Source organism: Rhinatrema bivittatum, chromosome 5 (assembly GCF_901001135.1).
Source record: "Rhinatrema bivittatum chromosome 5, aRhiBiv1.1, whole genome shotgun sequence".
Lineage (NCBI taxonomy): Eukaryota > Metazoa > Chordata > Amphibia > Gymnophiona > Rhinatrematidae > Rhinatrema > Rhinatrema bivittatum.
Genome location: NC_042619.1, coordinates 211,091,772 through 211,111,625, shown reverse-complemented (window position 1 = coordinate 211,111,625; position 19,854 = coordinate 211,091,772). Strand labels below are relative to the sequence as shown.

Below are 19,854 nucleotides of genomic sequence, written 5' to 3'. Positions count from 1 at the left end.
AGGCCTAAAGTTGGTCTCCCCTGAAAAAGAAAAAAGAAAGCGTCTGTGTCAGTGGGGATTTGCAGCAAAAGTCATCACATCAGTTCACATATAACAAAAGGAAGATAAAATACATGTGAAAAATAGAAGCTGAAAAAATTATATAATGTAAGGAAGAAAATTAAAGAATACAGGAGAGAGAGAAATAATGAGAGATAATTAAATTGGATTAGGTAAATAGTTATTTTTAACATGTTGAGAAAGCTTTTATAAAAAGCCATGTTTTCAGGTCTTTCTTAAAAGTTTGTGTGGATGATTCAATTCTTAATTCAATTGGTAGGGTGTTTGTTTCCATCCAATCAGTCTTATTATTGTATAGAGCAGAGCTTTCCAAACTTGTCATGTTGGTGACACACTTTTTAGACAAACAATTTCGTGACACAGTTATTCAGTCTACTAACAAACGAGAGGTTAAAGGTTAAACTAACGAAATGTAATTCAACAATTTATGTATATTTCCTTAAATATTTGTAACAGGGGTGGCAACAACTTCTGTCGGTCCATCAAAACAACCAAAATATCGTCCACAAATGCGACGTACTTGAAAGTCTCAGATTGGAAGCGAACCCCCTTCACCTCTTTGGCTAGTAAAATCGACTTTAAGAGTGGTTCCAGCTGTAGCAGGAAGAGCAACGGCGACACGGGCATCCCTGACGAGTACCCCGGTGCACCCCGAACTCCTGAGACATAGAGCCATTAACCAAAATAATAGCCGAGGAGTCCGTGTATAACAATCGGACTGTATCATAGAAGAACCCCTCGAACCTCATCAGCTGAGGGGTACCAAATAAATAGTCCCACTCAACTCTGTCAAATGCCTTTTCGGCGTATAAGTTGACCACTACATATGGTTCCTGGTGGTGTTGACACAGAGCCATGGCCACCAAAGTTTTCCTGATATTGGTTAGCGTATACCTTTTACATACAAATCCAACCTGCCCGGTGCCCACCAACGCAGGCAATAGATCCGCCAGGCACTCCGCCATAATTTTGGCTAATAATATTTGGTCTTGGTTTAGCAGGGAGATGGGCCTGTAGGACATTGGAGACAGCGGGTCTTTACCTGGTTTGGGTATGAGAGTGATATGAGCTCTATTGGCTCCACATGGGTATGCCCCTTGTGCTACTAGTTCATTGAGCGTGCTGGTCAGAAGGGGAGTGATCTGGTCACTGAGCGTTTTGTAAAATTCTGCAAAGTAGCCATTGGGTCCGGGGGTCTTAAAACGCTTTAAGTGCCGGATGGAGGTCCTAACTTCCTCCTTGGTAATGAGCATGTTCAACTTGGTTTGTTGGTCCTGAGTCAAACATGGGAAGTGCGTCCTAGTTATTGATTTAGTTGCAATACAATAAAAACCATTTTAAACTAAAAACCAGCATACAATATATAACTTGTACAGGTATAACAGTATGTCAATTTACATATCTAGTTCCCCAGCTCTAAAACATGCTGTCTGTGACCTCCCTTGAATTGTCAACAGAACTTTTTATTCTCAAATGAAACCAGGCCACGGGGTCTGCAGATATTTACCCTCATCTACTTGGCTGCTCAGTATGGGCCCCATATTTGATCATACACATTTATATTTCATCACAAAGTTGAACTTTTCAGGTTTGCAAACTCTATTACTTGTTTGTGTCAATGCCCAATTAGTAGCAGGAATTTCCATAGTGAAACAATCGTAAATCTGGCCGCATGCACTAACTGGACCTGCAATTTACTCTCCTCTTTAGTGAGACTCCATTTGGACTTAACCCCCAGGAGACACATTGTCACTTCAAAGGGTACTTGCTTGTGCAGGATATTTTGAACTTCAGACCTGATTTCCTTCCAGAAAGTTTGTACATACTGACAAAACCACCACATGTGTAAGTGGCCACATCCCCACCAGCACATTCTGGAAGATGCAGGAAATAATTTAGCATAAAAGACTGGATATCTATTTACCTTATACCGAAGTTTCTATAACAATTCTACCATTCTACTGCAGGTAGAAATTTCTGATGCCTTTGTCCATATCGTTTGACATTGCTTTCATTCTAAATGCAGACCTAGGTAGGTATTCCATTTGTCTAACAATGGTAATGGGTGCTGCCTGCCCCCCTGATGGCCTTAAAAAAGAAAGTAATGACCTTCCTGACCAACCCATTATCCATTATCCTTTGTGTGCACCAGGCGAATTTTCAAAGGGACCCAGCCATGCGTGTAAACACTGGTACGCATACAAGTGTCCGGCCTCTTCGAAGGGGTGGGCCAGGACAGCGCCATTGTATGCTGTCCCAAGGAAGCGCGTGCCAGCAGCCGGCTGGCGAGCGTACATTGCTTCTGCTCCCAAGGAGCAGTAAGTAAAAAAATTAAAAAATTAGGGTTAGCTAGTTAGGAATTAATCAAGTTTACTTAGGGAATGGCCACTGCTATTAATTGCATTTGTAGCATGGGATCTTCTTTAGTGTTTGCGTAATTGCCAGGTTCTTATGGCCTGGTTTGGCCTCTGTTGGAAACAGGATGCTGGGCTTGATGGACCCTTGGTCTGACCCAGCATGGCAATTTCTTATGTTCCTATGTTCATGAGCACTTGTTCCACAGGCAGGGGGTTCCACTCCTTTGGAACAAGTGTCATGTATGATGGGTTGGTCAGGAAAGTCATTACTTTCTTTTTTAAGGCCATCAGGGCCAATGTGCTGGTGGGGATGTGGCCACTTACACATGTGGTGGTTTTGTCTCTCCCTTCTAACCTGGTTATCACATTTCCCAGGTAGTTGTACATTGGCTGAGTGGAGGGGTTCAACTCATATTAATTTTGGAGGTGTTGAAACTCCAGCCATCCCGTCTTATCCCACAATTCTCCCAAATGACGCATTCCCTATCCTACAACTCCTGCATCTCTGTGTTAAAAATATGTATGGATAAGTGAGGATTATTGCATAAGGAGGACACTGGAGATAGCACTTCTCTTGAAATATGAAAATACTGACACATCTCTCTCCATACTCGGAGATTATGTGCTATTAATGGATTGGACCTGGGAATTTTCCATACAATCTATGAGCTTGAGGGTATAAAAAGCAGATTGTTTAATTCTTTGGCCTCTGCAGCCCCTCTCTCTAAGGAGAGCCATGCCAACTCGGGGTCTTTCTTCAGCCACTCTTTAGCAAAATGGAGTCTAGCAGCCCAGTAATATCCCCATATATGTAAGGTAAGGTTATATCTCCTTCTTTCTTGGAATGATAGAGGGTTGTCAATTTAATCTTGAGGGTCTTCCCTTTCCATATAAACTTAGACATAGCACCTTCCAGAGATGAGAAACGCCCCCCCCCCCCCCCCACCGCAGAACAGACATTTTATTTAAAAGGGAAATCCTGAAGATCAGGTCTATTTATTTATTTATTTATTTGTTTGTTTGTTTGCAATAATTTGTATTATGCCTATTACTAGAACCTGTTCTAGGTGGATTTCAGTAGGGCAAAATACAAGTATCAAAACATAAAACAAAGTAAAGCAACATACAAAACTTTCAGTCACAATAAGTCAGGATAAAACAAATAAAACAACAATAAGGTGTCCTTTAAGCAACAATTCATCATAATCTCATTCGCAATTTTCAAATGCCTCTTGAAATAAAAAGTTTTTAAATGCTTCTTAAAAGTCTTGCAATCATCCACCTTATGGATGCACAAAGGAAGATGTTCTAAAGGCTGGGAGCAGCAATTGAAAAAGTGCATCTACACGTCTCCTTTAATCACACATTTTTCATGCTATGTTCTGCATGTAAAAATAGATTCTCAGAGCGTAATGTTCTGGATGGAGAATGCCATATTAACAACTAAGTATGTTGGGTGGCCATTGTGAAGAATTCTAAAGGATAAATATTATCCTCTGCTGTAGAGGGAGCCCTGTAAGGATTTCAAAATAAGCATAATATTGTCACGTGTAGACCAACCAAAGTTTAATCGTGCCACAGCATTCTGCAATAACTGCATCGCAGCCAGATGACCATATTCAACAAATGCTTAGTGGCCAAATTTTAGATGCCTTAGATTTAGGTGCCTAAAAATGTAGATGCCTATTTTCAGCCCAGATGTTAGCTGCTTAGCATTTTCTCTATGTCTCCTCAGGTGACTGAGTCATTACTTTGGTGGGCAGACAAAGCCATTTAGAAGAAATGGGACTGCCTCTAACTACTCCCTCATGGAAATGTAGCACTCAAATGCAGGTCAGAAGGGGTTGGAGCTATTTTTGCAGAATATCACTTGCAGGGTCAATGGATAGGAACAATCTTTCCATATGAATTTGTTAGAAATGAATATGCTATTTATGCTTTACAAGAAATCAAACCTTTCCTGACGCAGTCAAGATAAAATCTGACATCATTGTGACCATCTCAAACATCAACAAACAGGGTGGCATCAGTTTTCACACAGGTCATCTTTGAAAGCTGTATGAAAATGTTAAAAAACAGAGCTGCTGTGAGACAAGTCTGCATCCGTACAATCACAGAAAATTTGCAGTCTTGACTATAGTACTGACAAAATATAGATATAACAAAAAAAGATTACTAAGAAAAGTGCACAGAGAGGTCTCAAGATATCTTCAATTACACAGAGAGTGCGTCTGCAGTGCAGCATCAGTAATAGTCAATATTATGGTTCTGTTATCACACAAAGAATGAGAATAAGAAGCAGAAACAATCTGCCAGGCATTTGGTGGTCTAGCTTCATGCTAGTCATGAAATCATTTCACATTTTATAAATTATTAAAGTGCAAGAAGAAAACCAGAAATAGAAGGCATGTGTATCCTTGGTTTTCTCTGAAAATCTGATGTGTGCTCTTTTACCTTGTGGCCACTGGCTATACCTTTTTCTTCTGTACCATTACAATTGTAAATCTTTTGGCAAGGCCGGATTTAAGATTACGGCATCCATAGGCAAAGGATGGCGGGGCAGAGGAATCGAGAAAACATAGAAGGTGGTCTTGGATCTCAGTTTTTGGCATCTTCAGAATTTTGCACTCTAGGTATATTCCTATATTGCCTAGTCTTAATGTCGCCCCTGTCTTGAGATTGTCTTTTCTCAAATAGTATTGCTTTCCTCCAAGAGAAGGAAACAAGGAATGCTTGGTACATATTTCTTCATTTGCTTTTTGAAAATAAAGTAATGCTATAATATTGTTTTCTAAAGATACATGTGTTCTTCAAATTTTAAAATGAGTAGAAAAAAGTAGTATTGTCATTGATGAAAATGAGGTCTGTGATGGATAATACTGACAACTCTCGCATGCTACCTTAAGGAGCCAGGTTCAGACTTTTAACCCAGGCCTCCTAATGGCAGAAGGCCACAAGGGATTCTGAATAAAGGGAGGTTCCCTTCACCCTGCCATAAGAGCCCAGGCCTAGAGGACTTGGGGGGGGCCCTCAGGGGAGGCGGTAGGACCTCACCAGTTATCAGTATGCTATGCTGTATATCTACCTAATATGTGAACCTGATGGAAGGTGAGCTATTACTTTGATTTATGTACTTGTGACACACTGTAAATACATAATTGCACCCGAACCAAGTTAGGCAACTCTTGTGGCATTCCTGAAACTGTTCCTGCGGCCGCAGCTGGCCTGAAAATAGTACAGGTGAGTTATGTGTAGCAGCTGTACCACATGGCATATACCAGAGAGTGTAAACCTCTGTATTTTGAGCTTTAGTGGCTATACTGCAGGAAATGTTGTGGGTGTGCTGTACTGAGAAAAGAACCAGCAGGCTCATCTGCAAACAGTTTGCAGCAGCCCCCAGGAGAAGACTCCAGAGGTCACAGTGAGCGATCCAGATTTTGAATTTCACAGCCCCAGCTTCCAGAGGCCCCACAGGCACACAGTCATGGAAGCTGTCTTGCTGCTGTCTCAGATGGGATACTTTATTCTAGGGAGTCAAGAATGCAACACTTTAGCTATAGAAGGCCTACTCAACTTGGAACCTGAGTTTATTTTTTAAGGGATCTGGCCTCCCCCTTCCTCTGAAGCCTCATAGGGAATGTCTTTGAGTCTTGTTGTTGAAGTCGGTCTCCTTTGTGGCCTTTGGTAATTTTAATAGAAAAGGTATCTCTGAGCTCAATATTATCCCCCTTTTAAGGGTAGTGTTTCATTTCTGTCAGAATCAGAATTTTCTCACTTATGATGGTGAGAAAGTAGAGCGATGTGGGTCAGAACAGGGAAGATCATTCTCAAGTCTGCTGTTGGTCATCTTTGAGATGTTTGTAAATGACCAGTTTTTTCTTGGATTGGTCTTGGATGTATTCTATTAAAGCATAATGGGTTTTAAGGCATTGATTTCTGAAGGAATCAAGTAGATGAGTGCTTTGGCCTGCTCCAGAGAAAGTTTGCAGGTTCCAGAGGGATGTCAAGTCCACCAATGAGGGTGCAGGACTCCTCATAGGCAGAATCAGAACTTATCTTTCTAGAGGATAATGGTAGGGTAGTGTCCTTATCTCTGTTGCAGTCTTGCTTTAAGGACCTCAGTGTGGGTGTGCAGGCCGGGAATGGCTATGCCTTGGATGCAGGAGACCTGAGAGCTATTATAGCTTCCTTCTGCTCAGTCTGGGTGAAACTTTGGTATATTCTACTTGTTTGGACTGGTCTGGCTTGGACGATAAGGAAGGTGAAATTTAAACTTTATTTATTTATTTATTTAAAATTTTTATATACCGGCATTCATGATACAATCACATCATGCCGGTTTACATAGAACAGGGGTGTACAAAGAACAAATGAGTAACCTATTAGTGAGGAGGAAGCAGTTACAAATAACAAGGTACTAGAACTGGGAGTAGAGAAGAAAGGGAGAGGATAACATTAGATAAAGATATTTACATTAAATTAACATTTTTACAATGGGAGGTAGTTCAACAGGCTGCAAGGGTTAATCAGTGTCCGGGAATGCTTTTTTGAACAGCCAGGTCTTAAGTCTTTTCCTGAAGATTGGGAGGCTGGGTTCTTGTCTGAGGTCTGGTGGGATGGAGTTCCATAAAAGGGGGCCGGCTGTTGAGAAGGCCCGATCTCTTAGAGTAATGTGTTTAGTAGTTTTGGCTGGGGGTACTTGGAGGGATCCTCTGAGTGCGTCTCTGGTTGGTCTGGAGGAGTTATACTTTTGGAAAGGGATTTGTAAGTCGAGAGGGGAGTGTTGATGAATGGTTTTATGTATTATGGAAAGAGATTTGTAGAGGATTCTAAAATGAATCGGCAACCAATGGAGATCTTTTAGGATTGGAGTAATATGGTCCTTCCTCCTGGAATTTGTCAGTAATCTTGCCGTAGCGTTTTGTAACATCTGTAGGGGTTTAGTGTAGGAGGAGGGTAGGCCCAGAAGGATAGAGTTACAGTAGTCGATCTTAGAGAAAATGACAGCTTGAAGGATGGTTCTGAAATCTTGAGTGTGGAAGAGTGGTCTAATTATTTTCAGAACTTGAAGTTTATAGAAACAATCTTTGGTGGTTCTGTTGATGGAAGCTTTAAGGTTCATCCGGTTGTCTATTAACACTCCTAGATCTTTCACATGTGTAGTAGTGGGGGTGGTTGGAAGATTAGAGATGGAGTTGTTGTTGTCTGAGGAGATGAATAGTAGTTCTGTTTTACAGGAGTTTAGTACTAGGTTTAGGTTAGATAGGAGGCGTTTAATTTCGAAGAGACAGTTTTCCCAGTGATTCAGTGTTTTTGTGTAAGACTCTTTAATGGGTATCACGATTTGGATGTCGTCAGCGTAAAGGAAATGTTTGAGGTTGAGGTTGGAGAGGAGTTGGCAGATTGGTAAGAGGTAGATGTTAAAGAGGGTAGGTGACAGGGAGGAGCCCTGAGGGACTCCTATGGGAGCGTCCATTCTTGAAGATTCTTTGTCCTGTATCTTAACCTTGAAGCCTCTGTTGGAAAGAAAAGATTTAAACCATGAGAGTGCGGTGTTTGAGATGCCTATAGAAGCCAGAATGGAAATGAGAGTGTAATGGTTGACCGTATCAAAGGCAGCTGATAGGTCTAGTAGAATCAGGAGGAAGGATTGGCCTTTGTCAAGGCCCATTAAGATGAAATCAGACATAGAGATGAGGAGGGACTCTGTGCTCAATGATTTGCGAAATTCGTATTGTGATGGGAATAGGATTTTATTTTCTTCAATGTAGTCGGAGAGTTGAGTGTTGACAACTTTTTCTAGAATCTTGGCTATAAATGGGAGATTGGCGATGGGTCGGAAATTGTTAGGGTCTTTGGGGTCCAAGTTGGGTTTTTTAAGTAGAGGTTTGATGGAGGCCAATTTGAGGTCGTCAGGATATAGACCTTGGGTGAGTGTCTTATCTGTTAATTTATTTTCCTTTACTCCTGCCAGATCAGTCCAGAACCCGCCCAAACTGATCAAGGTCTATCAGTCTGACAAGTTCATAAAACTAGCAGTGAGTACATTTTTGCCCACTCTGAAGGTAGTTAGCCTAATCATGACCTTGATATAAGTTAATAATAATGCCTAGATTAATGACAGTGGAGTAAAGTTTTTTGGCTGCATCAGGTATGGGTTGTAGTGGTGATTTGGAAACAAAAAGAAACAAGTGCCTTGGGTGTCATAGCTTTGACGTAGGATGCTGAAGAGCTGAAGGCAGCACCAGACCCCTATAGGAGGCATGAAGTCAGCTTCGAGCTTTCTTTCTCTGTCTCCAACTGCTGGCAAGGGGATATAACCCACTTATTTGGACTGGTCTGGCAGGACTAAAGGAAAGAAAATTAACAGGTAAGTTTAAATTTCTCATTGAGATTGACTCACATACTTAGCACAGAAAAACCTAGAACTAGCACACTCAAATTGTGCCTGTGGAGCAGCAATGTATGTAGTTTTCTATGTAAATAAAGTCACACCAGATGGAACCACAATTGGGAGTTGGCAGCAATTATTTCTGGTACTGGATCCAGCTATCAGTACTGCCACAGAGAGGATTTGGTCACTCTTTCATTTGAGTGCTTTCACCCATGGTCTACTTGCAGTAGAGATGTGTATCGTGTGATCGATTGTCTTAACGATCGATTTCGGCTGGGGGGGGGGGGGGAGGGAATCGGATCGTCGCGGTTTTGGTTTTTGAAATATCGTGTAAATCGTAAATCGGGGGAGGGCGGGAAAACCGGCACACTAAAACATCCCTAAAACCCACCCCGACCCTTTAAAATAAATCGCCCACCCTCCCGAACCCCCCCAAAATGTCTTAAATTACCTGGGGTCCAGTGGGGGGGTCCCGTTGTGATCTTCCACTCTCGGGCCACGAGTGCGTTGATAGAAAATGGCGCTGGCGCCATTTTGGTTCCTCTCCCCGACGTCACGAGCGTAGAAGATAGCTCCCGGACCCCCGCTGGACCCCCAGGGACTTTTGGCCAGCTTGGAGGTGCCTCCTGACCCCCACAAGACTTGCCAAAAGTCCAGCGGGCGTCCGGGAACGACCTCCTGTACTCGAATCGTGTTGCCGTACGGCGGCGCCATTTTGCAATATGGCCATATGGCCGGCGCCATTTTGCAAAATGGCGCCGGCCGTACGGCAACACGATTCGAGTGCAGGAGGTCGTTCCCGGACCCCCGCTGGACTTTTGGCAAGTCTTGTGGGGGTCAGGAGGCCCCCCCAAGCTGGCCAAAAGTCCCTGGGGGTCCAGCGGGGGTCCGGGAGCGATCTTCTACGCTCGTGATGTCAGGGAGAGGAACCAAAATGGCGCCGGCGCCATTTTCTATCAACGCACTCGTGGCCCGAGAGTGGAAGATCACAACGGGACCCCCCCCCCACTGGACCCCAGGTAATTTAAGACATTTTGGGGGGGTTCGGGAGGGTGGGCGATTTATTTTAAAGGGTCGGGGTGGGTTTTAGGGATGATGGGAAGCCAATGAAGCCGGGCCAGAGTAGGAGATATATGTTCTCTTAGTAAACTGTGAGTCACCAGAGAAGCAGCAGCATTTTGTAATAATTGTAAAGTACAGACTCTGTATTTAGGCAACCCAGTAAGAAGGGAATTACAATAATCAATTGAGGTTAAAACAAGGGAAGGTATAGATGCGCAAGTGTGGATACACTGGAATTTTAAATCATGCGTACATTTATTGGCATATATTTAAAATATGCCTACTGTGCATATGTGTGCTCCTAATTTTAAGCAGTCACTCAAGGAAATATAAAAGGCCTGATTTTCAAAAGCATTTACATGCTTAACAATGGGTTTTACACATGTACATGCACTTTAAATGGCTTTTGAAAATTGCTACGATAGTAGTTGTATTTACACATGTAAATCCTTTTGAAAATTACCCCCAAAACGCATCTTCCTTATGGATTTGTTGGCTTTAATGTGCGCAGGGAAGTGGATTTTAAAACGTGTTAACGTGAAGGCCATTCCCAGTTTTATTCATTAGACCACCAGTTTTCCCAGTCTGTCTCGATGTCATTCAGATGCTTCTGATTCTTCATTCTGCACTCCCCCTAGTTTATCCAGATCCCTCACCCAGTTGATCTAGGCTTAATCAGAGATTTCTGCAGACTTCTACCTCCTCAGGACTAGCAGTAAATATATGCAACTAACAGGCCACTTCACACTGCAACAGTTGGTTTTAAAGTACGACTTTTCACGTGTAACTATTGTCCCTGCCCCGTAATGCTCATGTCCTGCCCCTTTCTTCCCCCTTTCTTTTAGCTTACGCATATTTGTGTGTAATTAGCAGCTTTTAAATTTCCCGTTGCTCACATGTGGCCCACATACTCGCCTCTTTTTTTATGAGCAATGCTTTTAAAATGTGGTCCAAAGATTGCCCAATAATCCTAAAATCCTATGGTAACAATAAATAACTAAGGTGACGCAATAAGCACAATTTAAAAAACCCAGAATGCAGGAACTTTCATGTATGATGACAGTGAGACATGAGAAATAGAGTTGGAAACCCAAATCATGAACAGAATCACTAAATGGGATTATAATATCAAATTTTAGGCCACAGCATGAGTTTGGTGAAGGTTTTTGTGAGATTCACATTGTTGCCTTTTTCTGGATATTCAAAATCAAATACCGTAATTTTCTTCACCCATAATTGTATTTGATTCAGGCAACAGCATACCTTACTCAGTGTCTTATCAAAATCAATTTCAAAAGGGAAACATAACTGAATATCATCAGCATAACCTTGTAGAAAGGAGCAAAGTGGTCCAAAATAGAAGAAAGGAAATACAAATAAACATTAAAAAGGGTAGATGATAAAATGCTACCTTGGGAACACCAATCATAAGTTCATGCCAGCTGGAATGATTTTCATTGAATCTGATCTGAAATTGTCAACCAGCTAAATAAGAAGTAACCACTGACGTACTTTACCACCTAAACCTAGATCACTGAGTTTCTGTGCAGACGTGAGTGACAAACAGTGTTGAAAATTGAGAAGATATATAAGAATTTTGCAATGACAGCAGAATTAGTATCAGTTTTAAGGAACAGAAAATCTGACACAGAGACAAACGAAGTCTCTATGCTGTGGTCGCTCCAAAAGCCACATTAATGTTGATTTAATATGTGCTGCTGCACTAGAAATGCAGTGAACTGAGATAACACAATCTTTTCAATAAATTTGGCAATGGCAGGCAATTTAGAAATTGGCTTGGCAATGGTAGGCAATTTAGAAATTGGCTGGTAACTAGTACAGTTGTCACTAAATTAAATAGTTTATAAGGTCTGTTAAGAGATTCACAAAGTTGCCTAGAAAAATAATCCTACTTAGCCCCACAAAAATTCAAGATGCAAGATAAATTCCTCAGCCTTGGCCAAACTCTTCAATTTATGCCACTTATGCTTGGCCTGATGGATAAGTTTTCTTATCAGTCAAGGCCTGGGTACATCACGGGACTAACCCTTTAGGACATACTATTATTTTTTTAGTTTTAATGAAGCTATTTCATGCATGGTAAGAGATAAAAAAAAAAGGAACAAACTACTTTGCCAATTCATTTGTAGAACTATAAGTAAGATTCTGGGCTCTTTCTATCCAACTATTATAGACAGCATCACAATTTAATGGATCAGATCATGCTTTCCAGAGCACTAGTAGAGTAATTTCAGATTTCATAATAGGTAACCTAAACTAAAACCTAATCAAGTGATGGTCAGACCATAAAACTTCATTAGTGAGATTTGATATTAAATTGGTATTCACAAATTCATTGGCTATAATAACCTTATTATATGTGTGATATCAATTTTCTTGCCCTATAATATTTACACTTCAGTAGTTTTAATTTTGGGCGACATCATCATTGTTTATTTATATCATGCTTTTTCAGCAGAAGAGTTCAAAACATGTTACAACTGAATTGTGCTCTACAATAAGTAATGGGTACATCAGTAATTGGAAAATTACAATTTGCGAACTATAGATATAAGTAGCAATACAATTTAAGCACAAGTATAATACAGTGTAAATATGATTGCAGTAAGCTTAAGTAACATATATTGGAAACTTGAGATTCTACAAGATTGAGTTATGTTCATATGTTGCCGATATAGTAGAGTACAGGTCAGGTGAGGGTGACTTGACGAGCATGGGTGGTAATTTGTGAGTATAGTGTAGTTAGCTTATATAAGACATTGGCAGCCATCTGTGAATCAGGAATCTGGTTGAGAGTCAACAGTTCTGGTTGTGGGCCAAAGATAGGTTTTTGGTTGCTTCCTAAAGGTGAGGAGGTCAGGGGCGAGCCTGACCTCTAGCATCAAATAGTTCCATAGGATGGGGACTGATCTTGAAAATACTAGAAGGGTAGGAATTCACTTTTTGGAATAACAAAGTTGCTGGGGGGGGGGGGGGGGGGGGGGGATATATAACTGTGCATTTTTAAAAGATATTTTGAAACTTTTGCCCCTTCAGGGGCAACAGGGAGTGGTAGGTGGGGGTAACTTATTATATGTGGTTCTGATTTTAGATTTTAACTGATAAACCCCAGTAAAACACCCTACTATAAAAAAATAAAATAAAATAGATATGTATTAGATAAATACAAAAAAGCACCTTTTCCCCTAGTATTCTCTCACCCCTTCTTTGCCTACTCTGGATCATCAACTTTGTTTTGGTGTTTTTCCTTCCTAATGAGTCATCAGCCGCACAAATGTATGCATTTGATTTAACCGGAAAAGGTATGTATTTGATTAAACAAAAACACCAGTTTAAATGCTGAATAAATTTAATCAAAAAGCATTACTTTTACATATAAAAAGGCATCAAACGTGGAGCTTCATCATAAATTTCTTGGGTGAAGCAAACCATCCCATGTCATCATCTGTCAGTCCTTTTTATTTTTCTTGAATATGTGATTTTTTTTTTTTTAAGATTTTTAAGAGTCACTTCTGAAGTAAAAAATAATTTAACAATGGTGCAAAAAACCACTCTTCTTAATTCTTGATCCTTAATCCTTAGTGAAACATATGTTATCATGATTCTACTGTCAGTCAAAGAAACAAACTACTAACTTTTGTGAAAATTCCAATGTGGCTTCAATATGTGGAAAATCCAATCAGTTCGTGTATTCAAGCCCCAGCAAGTTCCAACTTCAGAAGTGACTCTCTTAAAAGTCTTTTTTTAAAAAATTACATATTCACGAAAAGTAAAAAAAACTTGCAGATGATGACATGGGGTGGTTTTTTTCACATACACATGCAAGTTCGCACACATGCTATTTCTCACACTCACGCTAATTCTCACATGCACTATTGCTCACATTTGCACATACTCTTGCTCACAGACAAGTTCTCGTACATGCTATTGCACACACACACATATACAAGCTCTTCTACATGCTATTACACTCACACATGCTTTTGCTTACTGACACACAGGCTACATGCTATTGCTTACACACAATCACATGCTGTCACCCTCTTGCTCTGTCCCTGGAATGTGTACAGTACACAAGAAGCAGTTGACCTCTCTTCAACTGCGCAGCCCAGCCCGAAGCAGCAGACTTCTTTAATCAGTGTGACCCAAACTGAAGCGGCAACCTCCTCTCTTCTGCGCGGGGGTCAAGCCGACGCCAATCTCTCTCACTCACTGGATTTCTTCATTGGCTGCCGACAACACAACGGAAGCCCCTTTTTCTGCCGCCAGCTGTAATGGAAACACCAGCAGCACCACTGGGCCTCTTCTGCCGCTGGCTGCAGGAGAAATGCAGCCCGCTGGATCTTCCTATTGCTGGCAGGGAGTGGGAACCCCACCTGTACGTCATTTCGCAGCAGATTTCTTGCCAGCAGGGTGTGGGAACCCCGCAAACTTTAGAATTCAAAAGGCATAGTGAGGCAGCTGCCCCAGGGTTTTTTTTTAAACATTAATATGCTTTATATGTGTAATGCAAGATACAGGAACATTATTGGAAGGACATTTTGTACAATGACAGATAACAATTGTAGCTCCTCTTTTGATGGTTAGCTGGGCAGGCAGGGGTCATACTGGATCCCAGGCTAAGTTTACTGTCAATCCCACAGCCCCTGGGATTTGGATTCTTCCAACTGATGGAGGATACTCGTCCATGGCCCAGGGTGTGGGAGGCTCTTTCTTTCTCTTTCTCTCCTGAGGTGTTCTTTCTTCAGTGTACATAGAAGAGATGAGTGCCAAATAAAAACTTTGGACCCTCAGGATGGGAGTCAAAACAATATTTACTGCAGCAATTCTTCAAAACAAGTTTGTGGTTCTATAGGCACCAGTTATCTCAGTTCTTCAGCTCTCCTTTATCTGTGCAAGTGTCCCTAAGTAGATGGGGCCTGGGACAAACTCACCCTCCAGGGCATGGAAATTAAGCCTTCCCAGATGGGCAGATATTTTCCTACGGGCCGATACAGAAAAAAGTGCAGGAGAGTGGGCGAGTGCCCGCTCTCCTGACGCGTGCACAGGCCACTCTCCTGTGTGCGCGATTTAGTATCGGCCCGCATGCAAATGAGGGCCCGCGGTAGAAAGAGGCAGCTGTCAGCGGGTTTGACAGCCGACGCTCAATTTTGCTGTCATTGGTTCTCGAGCCCGCTGACAGCTATGGGTTCGGAAAACGGACGCCGGCATAATTGAACGTCGGTCTTCCAACCCGCGGGCCGCCGGATGATTTAAATTTTTTTTTTTTTAATTTTTGATTTTTTTTTAATTTTGGGGCCTCTGACTTAATATCACTATGATATTAAGTCGGAGGGTGTACAGAAAAGCATTTTTTTCTGCTTTTCTGTACACTTCCCCTGCGCCGGCAGAAATTAACACCAGCCTTTGGGTAGGCGTTAATTTCTGAAAGTAAAATGTGCGGCTTGGCTGCACATTTTACTTTCTGAATCGCGCGGGAATAACTAATAGAGCCATCAACATGCATTTGCATGTTGCGGGCGCTATTAGTTTCGGGTGTGTTGGACGTGCATTTTCAACACGCTAGTAAGGGTAAAGCTAGCGTGTCGAAAATGCACGTCTAAACACGTGCTAACAGTGCCCTCCACTGGAGTGCACTGTACTGTATCGGCCCGCTAGTTATTGGCAGAAATTTCCTTCCAAAATAGTGGAGGTCAAACAAGCTATCAAATACTGCATGGTTCTTACATGTAGTTTTTCAGGATGAAGAGTCTGGATGGTGGTCTCCAAATGTAAAAAGAAAGTCTTATTTATGGTTCTCTTTTTTGGATGACAATGGAATCTGGCAGATGAAAGGTCCAGGCAGCAGGGAACCAACACCTCTTCCAGCTTTCCCATGGAGTAGCAGCAAAACTCTTCCTCCCAGATCCACAAAAAGTAAAGTCTTTACACAAATATCCAAAACCTGGAACTCTCCTACAGCAGGTATCCACTGTCTACCAAACATGGATAGTGAGTTGGAATGGGAAGAGTCTTCCCTACCCTGGCCAACCCAGAAAAAGAGACTTCTCTGTAATACCTTCCTGGGCCAAGAACCAGGTTTTTCGCAAGAAACTAAAAAAATTCATCTAAATTCTAGGATGGCAACACTGGAGGCACCCCAACAAGACAGGTGGAGGTGAATATTCAGCTGCTGAGCAACTTGATTAGTTAGCCCAATAAACATATCTGCTAACTAGCAGGGTATAGCTGAATATAACTGGCTATCTTAAAGATAGTCACATAGGTTAAGCGGCTAACCTAGCTGATATTTGGAGTTAGCCACATAACTTATAGGGCTAGCCCTTCTCCAGACAGAAACACCTATCGCCTGCCCCAGAACACCCACAACTTATACGGCTAAATTCTAGCCGCTTAATTTAGCCGATTATGGCCTTCAATACAGCCAGGCAGCCATTTAGACGGATAACTTTTCAGTTATCCGTCTAAATGGCTTTTGAATATCATCTTCATGGTGTACTGAAAGGCGTTATGTCTCCCACCTATGCTGGAGTAGAAAAAAACACGAAAGTAAAAATCTCCTACTTCCACACAACTGCAAACAGAATCAGCACAGATCTATGACTGAGCCTATTTTATACAGGCAGGGGGCCGACCACTCCAGCAGTGTCACTGGAGGTGCTGTTCTAAAAATTGTGCATCCCTCCTTCCTCTATCTAAACCCTAACTCCTGACCCAGAGTCTGGAACTAGGGCCTTCTAGTGGTGATCTCAGGGGGTTGCCACACAATATTCAGGCCAATACAGTATTCAGTAAGGGGTAATAGCGCGTCGAAAACGCGCGTCCAACCCCCCTGAGACTAATAGCGCCTGCAACTTGCAAATGCATGTTGATGGCCCTATTAGTCATTCCCGCGCGATACAATAAGTAAAATGTGTAGCCAAGCCGCACATTTTACTTTAAGAAATTAGCGCCTACCCAAAGGTAGGCATTAATTTCTGCCGGCGATATTAAGTCGGAGGTCCCAAAAGTTAAAAAAAAGTTAAAAAAAAAAATTTAAAATCAGCCCGCAGCTTGTGGGTTGAAAACCGGACGCTCAATTTTGCTGGAGTCCGGTTTCCGAACCCGTGGCTGTCAGCGGGCTCGAGAACCGATGCCGGCAAAATTGAGCGTCAGCTGTCAAACCTGCTAACAGCCGCCGCTCCTCTCCAAAAAGAGGCGCTAGGGATGCACTAGTGTCCCTAGCGCCTCTTTTTACCACGGGCCCTAATTTAAATAAATTAATTTACTGAATCGCATGCACAGTCGGGAGAGCCCGCTCTCCCACGATTTTTACTGTATCAAACCGAATGTCCTTTCTGTTAAAAACTTACAGTTAGTTTGAATATAGGGAGGTTAAGTAATTTATGCAAGGTCACACAGTGGATGAGTCTAGAGATCTTCAGGCTTGTATCTTTGAGCTCTAATCACTTCTTTGTACCATAAGTGCCATACTGCGCTCTCAGGCAGGCATGCAGAATTTTCATTAAAGTCCATGTGTGATTAATTGCTGTCCCTAGTGTAAGCGTTAGTTTTGAATATGTCTTTTCAGATGCACTACTCACTCTTTATTTTCAGTGGTTATTTTGTCAGCAGAGAGGTTTCCTGTATTCACCCTAAATGAAGAAATGTCTGTATTCTGCATTGTGACAGTTTATCTTGTTTATTATAGGTGACGTTCCACCAATGAGATGGATAGTAAACTTTGACAAAGATCTTTTAGATGGTCTGGTACTGGCAGCACTATTGGCAGCATATTGTCCTTTTCTGGTAAGTAGAAATATTTACTTAGGCTTAATTACTCACCAAGATTACAAGGTCCACTAGGCAAGACACAGCATTAATAGGAGAATACATTACAAAAAACCCCCATACATTTCATACAAAATAAGCATACAATAAATACAAATGAAAAAAAACATCAGAAAAAAAATCACATAAATACAAAATCTAAATAAATGTGTTTTAACCAGCTTTCAACTTGAAGATATTTTGTACAAACTAGGATTTACAAAGGAAGCAAATTCCCACAAGTGGGGAGCTTCATAACGAGCACTTCTAGTACACACTAATTTATTAGTCTCAACAGGATTATTAGTACTTCAAATATATCACCCCTATATCATGAATAGATTTGAAGGTGAAGCAAATAATCTTAAATAACAACTGAAATGCAATAGGGAGCTATTGTAATGTATAGAGGATAGGAGATATCCAATCTCTATAGCCATATTCTGGAACAACTCGTACAGCGGCATTTCAAACCAATTGCAGGCATCTTAGGTAGTTCAGAGGAAATTGTTGGGAACCCCGGCCGCAGGCAGCCAGGGCCAGGTCCCCCCCTCACCTGCTGCTCCTCTCCGCTTTTCGCCACTGCTTGCTTCATGCGGCTCCGGGCCGCGACATGGCTTTCTCGCAGCGTTCTCTCCATGAGGGAGACGCTGCTGACTTCCTGGTCCAGACTCCACCCCTTAGGCGTGCGAGCACGCACCAGGTTAGAATTTAAAGGCGCCGTGGTGGGAAACCTCTGCCTGGCCCCCGAAGATGATGTCTGATGCCCAGGCTATTTAAGCCCAGCTCGGATCAATGCCTTGGCAACAGGTCGACTCTCCGAGTAACTTGTTTCTGTCCCTGCGTGTTCCAGTCCTGTGTTCCTGACTCCGTGATCCTGTTCCAGTTCCTGTGTTCCTGACTCCGTGATCCAGTTCCTGCTCCGCTCCTGCTTCCGTGATCCTGTTCCTGCTCCGCTCTTGCTCCCAAGTTCCTGGTCCAGCTCGATTCTCTGGTTTTGACTTCGACTTGGCTTCTGGTACTCTCTGTCTGCTGCCTGTCCTGACCCTTGGCTTGTCCTCTGGCTTCGCAAGTCTTCAGCCTGCCCTGACCTCCAGCCTGGTTTTCCGTTTTGCACCGCTGCTGCCTGCCACGACCTCTGGACCATCTCTGTCTTCCCAGCGCTTCTGCTTGCCTCGAGCCAGACTGTTCACCAGATTCTTCATTGCCAGGAGACCCTTGCCTAAGTCCTGCCAGCCCCGGTACCCAAGGGCTCAACCTGCGGGGAACGAGGGTTGGTATAGGTGAAGGTCCTGTCTGGTCTCCTGGTCCAGTTCCACCTTCCGGCTACGAACCCTGCTGTAGGCCTTCCTTCAGCAGATCCACCTAGTACTCTAGCCAGTCCAAGGGTCCACGTTCACAATAGAAATCTAGTGAGAACAGCATTACAATAGTCCAGCCTAGCTGAAACAAAAGCCTTGATCACCTTGATAAGGTCTTCTTTACAAAGAAAATCTGGTGTTTAAACAGGCAAAGGTAGACAAAACAGGACCTACAAAGCAATCAATTATAAGATATCATTGAAAGTTCATGGTAATCCAAGATTACAGACCTAGGTGGAAATGGAAATAGTAAGTCTGCTGGGAACGAAAAAGGTATCCAGAAGGGAGTCAGTATCAAAAGTCCCTGGCCTCTCAATCCTAATTTCTGTTTTAGCTACACTGAGATTCAGAAGATTGTCAAAGTTTCAGTATTTAACCTCAGTTAACAGGCAGTGACATTAAACAAGGCTGCCTGATCTTTCTAGCCCAAGGAGACATAGAGCTGAAAGTTGTTGACATAAGAAAAAATATTTGATATTATATCTCTGGATAACTTTGCCCAAGGAGGCACCATACAGATTAAACAAAATGGAGGAACCTCAGAATTTACAGCATGCTCATTCGAAGAAAAGTCATCATGAAAAGCAGTTTGCAATCTCTTTGCCAAAAAGGAGGTAAATTACATTCAGCAAGACAATGCATAAGAATGGTAACATCTACAGTATCAAAGACTTACCTAAGTCTAATAAGACCAGAAACACATAATTCCCATTATCCAACTCAGAGTTAAAATCATGCAGCAGGGCAAAAGGGGCAGTCTCAGGTCCCGTATCCTGCATGGAACCATGAT

At 42.2% G+C, this 19,854-nt stretch overlaps 1 protein-coding gene across 1 annotated transcript in view; it reads left to right on the top strand.

The window, feature by feature from the left end:
* CFAP47 (cilia and flagella associated protein 47) overlaps window positions 1–19,854 on the top strand; it is a 1,765,744-nt gene that overhangs the window by 700,110 nt on the left and 1,045,780 nt on the right. Inside the window, exon 34 of the mRNA XM_029603108.1 lies at window positions 17,585–17,682. Within this exon, the coding sequence (XP_029458968.1) occupies window positions 17,585–17,682 (98 nt within the window). The remainder of the gene's footprint in view (window positions 1–17,584; window positions 17,683–19,854) is intronic.